At 33.1% G+C, this 5693-nt stretch overlaps 1 protein-coding gene across 3 annotated transcripts; it reads right to left on the bottom strand.

Moving 5' to 3' along the window:
• Positions 1-2528: 2528 nt before the first annotated feature.
• Positions 2529-5693, bottom strand: LOC11444404 (GTP-binding protein BRASSINAZOLE INSENSITIVE PALE GREEN 2, chloroplastic). Of its 3 annotated transcripts, none has more exons than XM_024782660.2 (4): positions 5539-5693; positions 3871-5270; positions 3558-3725; positions 2529-3137 (listed from the first exon to the last, which is right to left on the bottom strand). In XM_024782660.2, exons 2-4 carry the CDS (start codon positions 5092-5094, stop codon positions 2760-2762), a joined length of 1770 nt encoding a protein of 589 aa, XP_024638428.1. In that variant the 5' UTR covers positions 5095-5270; positions 5539-5693; the 3' UTR covers positions 2529-2759. The 3 variants fall into 3 exon arrangements, with proteins under 3 accessions (XP_024638428.1, XP_003607234.2, XP_024638429.1); XM_003607186.4 differs by having other exon boundaries at positions 3871-5267; positions 5539-5688; XM_024782661.2 differs by having other exon boundaries at positions 3871-5676.

Raw genomic sequence — 5693 nt, 5'->3', positions numbered from 1 at the left:
AGCCTTAGAAAAACCTTTGCTCCCTTGCTGCATCAACTTTCTTCACAATAAAACAATTGCTAACTGCGTAAATGTCTTTTTTACGGTCACAGTTTTGGATAAATAAGTTGTTTTGAATAAACTGTTTTTTAAAATGAAGTCATATTAAGCTATTTTGTATAAATAAGTTGTTTTGAATAAGTGATTTTTGAAAATGAGGTCGTAATAAACTGTTTTGCATAAATAAGTTGTTCTGAATAAGCGGTTTTTGAAAATGAAGTCATATTAAGCTGTTTTACATAAATAAGCTGTTTTGAATAAGCTGTTTTTGAAAATGAGGTCGCAATAAGCTGTTTTGTATAAATAAATTGTTTTGAATAAGCGGTTTTTGAAAATGAAGTCCTATTAAGCTGTTTTGCATAAATAAGTTGTTTTGAATAAGCGATTTTTGAAAATGAAGTCATATTAAGCTGTTTTGCATAAATAAGTTGTTTTGAATAAGCTGTTTTGTATAAATAAGTTGTTTTGAATAAGCGATTTTTGAAAATGAGGTCGTAATAAACTGTTTTGTATAAATAAGCTGCTTTGAATAAGCTGTTTTTGAAAAAGAGATCGTATTAAGCTGTTTTGCATAAATAAGCTGTTTTAAATAAGTTGTTTTTGGAAAAGAGATCGTATTAAGCTGTTTTGCATATATAAGCTGTTTTGAATAAGCCGTTTTTGAAAATGAGGTCGTAATAAGCTGTTTTGTATAAATAGGTTGTTTTGAATAAGCCGTTTTTAAAAATGAGGTCGTAATAATTGAAAATGAGGTCGTAATAAGCTGTTTTGTATAAATAAGTTGTTTTGAATAAGTTGTTTTTAAAAAAGATTGTAATAATTTTAGTAATGTCTAAAATTGGAATTTTGAATTATTAAGAGGGCAAAATTGTCAATTTATATGTTTAACCTTCAAAACCCCCCAATTTGGGGGAACTTTAAAATTGGACAAATGAAGCCCTTCAAAACCCCCCAAAACATTTCCCTTGATTTTTTAAAACTCGCAAACAAGGGTTTACCACTCCATAAGCCTTTCCTTCCCCTCCCCTCCAAATTGAGACGGTTTAAAGTTAAGGGACCAAAATGAAATTCAAAAATAAGTTAATATACCTTCCAATATATATATATATATATTTTTTTTTTTTGCATTTGACTCATTAGAAAAAAAAGTGTTATAGTATAATATACCATCCGATTTTGGGAGAAAGATGTAGTGGTAATTTGAAGTTCGATTAATAGGTAGGAAAGTCTGATCAATAATTATTCTACTCAATAATTAAATTTAGATTCTTGTTATATAGATTTTGGAATATATTTATTTTGTATATGTTAATTTCATTATTATTATTATTATTATTATTATTATTATTATTATTATTAATGTTAAATTTTGTTTTTAATTGAAATTATTTTGATTTAGATTAAAATTATAGGTATATATATTAAAATTATTTTTATTAGGCTTAATACATGCTTTGGTCCCTCAACTTATTTTTGAATTTCATTTTGATCCCTTAACTTTAAACCGTCTCAATTTGGTCCCATAACTTTACCTTCATTTACCTAAGTGGTCCCTTCGGTTAGTTTTTTTAACAGAAGGGACCACTTAGGTAAACGGAGGTAAAGTTATGGGACCGAATTGAGACGGTTTAAAGTTAAGGGACCAAAATGAAATTTAAAAATAAGTTGAGGGACCAAAACATATATTAAACCTAACTTTTTTTTAGAGTTTTAGAACATCTAAGATGGAAAGGTCTCAAACATTTAAAATATGAGAGCTATTAGATACTCCATTGAGGAGAGATTTTTTGAGGATCCCATAGGAGTAGGACCCAAGGTCTGAGATGCATCTCATTCTCAAGTGTGGCTCACAATATTTTCCATTAACATTTCTCGTACACACTTTTTTAATAATAAGGTAGACCCATATTTTTTTTAATATTAAAAAATTAAAATGTAAACATATAAAGTTATTGATTGATGATTACTGAGTTTTATTTATTAAATTTGTGTGAGATGTTGGGTTAGAGGGATCAAGTAATTATGCACTCGTGAGACCCATTTAAGTATCTTAAAATGAGTGTCTCCATTGTAGATGCCCTTATAGATCCAATGTCTCGCTTAAGACCTCACTCTTATTTTTAGTAATTTTGCACTAAAGAAAGTGATTTTTATTATGATAAGAAAAAATCCACTAACATTTTTTAATATCTAAAAGTTAGCATCTAATTAATTAAATAAATATTTGAATCATTTTTTATATAAATTCATAACAACAATCCAACCCTATATATCCACATCATCCTTTTGGTATTGCCACACATGCTTTTGTTAAACTGGTGTAATTGATTTTTTTTGGTCACATGTAATTGATTATGTTCAAAAGATAACCATGTTAAAAAAGTAAATGATCAAATCAGATAAGAAAAACGATAATGCATTATTTGAAATTAATCAATAGTCGCTTTACAATATCAATACATCCTATTCATATTTTTTTAAAGAAAAAATTAGCATGCAAAAATATCATTACAAGGACAAGCATAAAAATCAATAGTTGAATTAGTTCATTGAGCCACTTCAACTAACTCAGAAAACACTAATATATTCCCGAATTTTTTTTGATAATTCTTTTGAAGAAAAAAAGAAGTGTCATCACTTCGATTCATCTCTTGTATTGTAAAGAAAGAAACTAAATTGCAATTCAATTCCTTTTGCTTTCTTCCAAACTGATATCATTATTAAATGCCTCCATCAGAAGCCAACAGAGGTGATTCAACTGAGCCGGATAGCAATTTTGAGTCATTCCGCTTCGCCTTTTTGTCACTTCGCGGCTTATTTGAAGCTCGGTCAGACTGTGAGACAATCTTCGATACAGTAAATCCTGCAACTTCAAAAGTATTTGATCTATAGGGTATCAAAGAATTGCGTTGAACAACATCAACTCCTTCATAAGTCCAAGCACTCAATACGGCTTCTCCTTTAAGTCCAATGGCAAACCAACCAAGGCCAGCAGCAGCAATGTCTACAGAACTTGAGTCCCAACTGTTTCCACAAACATGAAATTCCCTTCGCACCCAATTCCCTAATTCTTTGACTCTTTCCTCTCCAATTGGTGGCTGAACAATGGAAAATTCAGACCGGTGTTATACGAGTGAAAACTGTAAAGAGCAATGAATAATGCCTACGAATCAAAAGAAAAACTTGTCTTTTCTTGCAACATAGCTTTCTACATGCACTTTATCAATGCATAAAAACTATGCCTAATATTGTATTATAGGTGATTCTATGAAAATAATCTCAGCAAACTACCAAAAAATATGCTATTAAAGATTTGGACCAGGTTGGTTATCCAGAGAGGACTAACAAATATCAGGTTGGTTATCAACAGCATTTGGTACAACCCTTTTTACAGTCAGGATAACTAAGATATAAATCAATCATTTGTAACCTAGACAAAACTAAAGGAACACAGTTGAAAATCAGCTTAGAAGCATGGGAAAGGGATTTGCTTAATAAGTAGTCAATTAAGAGAATACCTGTAACTGGTGTCCAAAATAGTCTTTGAACATTTTACTTGCATTTTCTATTTTACCCATATGCAGAGGAAGATAAGGAGATGCCCACACTGTAACATAGATAGTATCCAGGGACGTTTCTTCTACATCCAATCTCATAAGACCAGCTATGTGAATCGAATGACCAGCCTACCACAATTAATTGGTAAAAGAATGTAGTACATGAGATTTTAATAAGGCAAAAGATGCAACAACTCTAGCGCCCAAATTAGCACACATATGTAACCAATAATATTAAATTCAACGACACAAATTAGTATTTAAGTGCACTAACCTTAATTCTATATGTCCTAGGTTTCAGCTCCTTGGTCATGTAAACAAGCTTTTGCTCTTCCCTCATCAACCTTGTTGTAATCTGATAAGGATGGAGAAGGCCGGGTGTATCAAATAATTTTGCCTGACTTGGAAGAGCACCCTCCACTCTAACAATGCCGAGTGTAGTCCCTGGAACAGGTGCTTCTGTCAGATGTGAAATTTTCCCTCCAACATGCTTTCCTATAGAATTTATTAACGTACTCTTTCCTGCATTCTGTGCCCCAACAGTCCATACATTCCCTCTAGATCCAGCCAATTCAACTATATCTTCCACAAGATTCTTAAGCCCCCAATCTCTGAGCGAACTCACCATGTGCAAACTAGTAATCTTAATAATGCCACCCTCTCTAGCTCTTTGCCTAATCCAATGCTCCAATCTTGTTGGTGACAATGAGCTAGGCAATAAGTCAATCTTTGTAACCACAAGCACTACTCTAGGCACGTTCCCTGACTTACCCTGCTTCCACGCTGTATAGTTATCTTCAATTGTCTTAGAAACCAAGTTCGAAACCTTCCTAGGAAACGACCCATCAAAATCCACTGCATCCACAACCATAAGTACCACTGAACGGGTCCGACTTGCTGATGCCAACTTCCTTCCCACTGTATGATCAAAGTCAAAATCTGGTAGCAAGTTTTCCACAGTTGGATCCTTCACCTTCCCATAGTGCCTCAACGAATGACAGCGTGCACATACCACTGGCTTTTCTGGTTTCCTGATCAAGCTGTCATCACTACTACAAAGCTTTTCTGGTTCAACAACAAACCCTTTTTTAACTGTCTTAGAGAATTCGGACTCTTGAGCAACAGGTTCAAGATGGGTATGCAATTTATACGTTACATCCTTCTCAGATGGTTTAATGAAATAACCAGGGTGTTTTGGGCTGGAATCTTGCATAAAAACCCCACAACCAGGGCAGACATGAAGAGATTGGGAAGTACCTTCATCATAATTACCCTCACGAGATAAGGGCAATTTTTGTTTTGGTGCTGAAGAGAAATACCTAATCAAATTACTTGATGGATGCGGTAAATTTTTTGTAAGGCTATGGAGATGGGGATTTGAGTCTGGTGTTAAGGTTGTAAAAAGATTTGACTGCACATGGGTTTTGCAATCGGAAAGGAGAGCTAAATAAACGAGCGACTTAAGCTTTGAAGGGGAAAATTTTCTAGCTACAATCATTTCTATCTGTTGTTCGTCTCGAAATCTAAATAAAGTATTTAAATCTCTAGAACTAGAAGTGACTTATTTTCCTTCCGAAGATCTCAAGAAATAAATCCACCACATTTCCATACACAACTTCTTATCAAACGAAAATTAGTTGTTCCCGTAGTAGAATCTCGCCACAATCATATCTTCTGATTAAAATGAAAAATGTTACAAATTCACGTCAATCATGAACTCACATGAGTAACTTTAGCAGCAGTATTTGAATTAAATGATAATTCGTATAGCATGTCATAATTATTTCAAAAATAAAATGCCTCCAACGTAAGATTCTCTATCTATTATGTATATAAATGAATGCAACAAACACAATAATATTGTTGAACGAAGAAGACATTTTATCGAACACCTTGAAGTCTCAATCTAAGTGTTTCTCTCTCGAACAAGAAACGAACGTACCTTGGCGAGATATAGAGAAACGGAAGTGAGAGCGAGATATTGGCACGACGGCGGCGGCGTGATTTTGTTTTTGTGAGAAGACAGTGAGGGAGAGAAGGAGAACTTCGGTATGTCTCTTAAAAGTGCAAGATTTTTTTAAAATCAATATCAGAAAA

Source organism: Medicago truncatula, chromosome 4 (genome assembly GCF_003473485.1).
Source record: "Medicago truncatula cultivar Jemalong A17 chromosome 4, MtrunA17r5.0-ANR, whole genome shotgun sequence".
NCBI lineage: Eukaryota > Viridiplantae > Streptophyta > Magnoliopsida > Fabales > Fabaceae > Medicago > Medicago truncatula.
The sequence above is the reverse complement of the archived record's forward strand: the minus strand, read 5'-3'. Positions and strand labels throughout refer to the sequence as shown.

Coding starts and splice junctions, on each gene's coding strand:
- LOC11444404 (XM_024782660.2), bottom strand. CDS start 5,094: ATGATTGTAGCTAGAAAATTTTCCCCTTCAAAGCTTAAGTCGCTCGTT. Junction 3,726..3,870: donor CTAGGACATATAGAATTAAG/GTTAGTGCACTT, acceptor TAATTGTGGTAG/GCTGGTCATTCGATTCACAT. Junction 3,138..3,557: donor ATTTTGGACACCAGTTACAG/GTATTCTCTTAA, acceptor TCCATTGTTCAG/CCACCAATTGGAGAGGAAAG.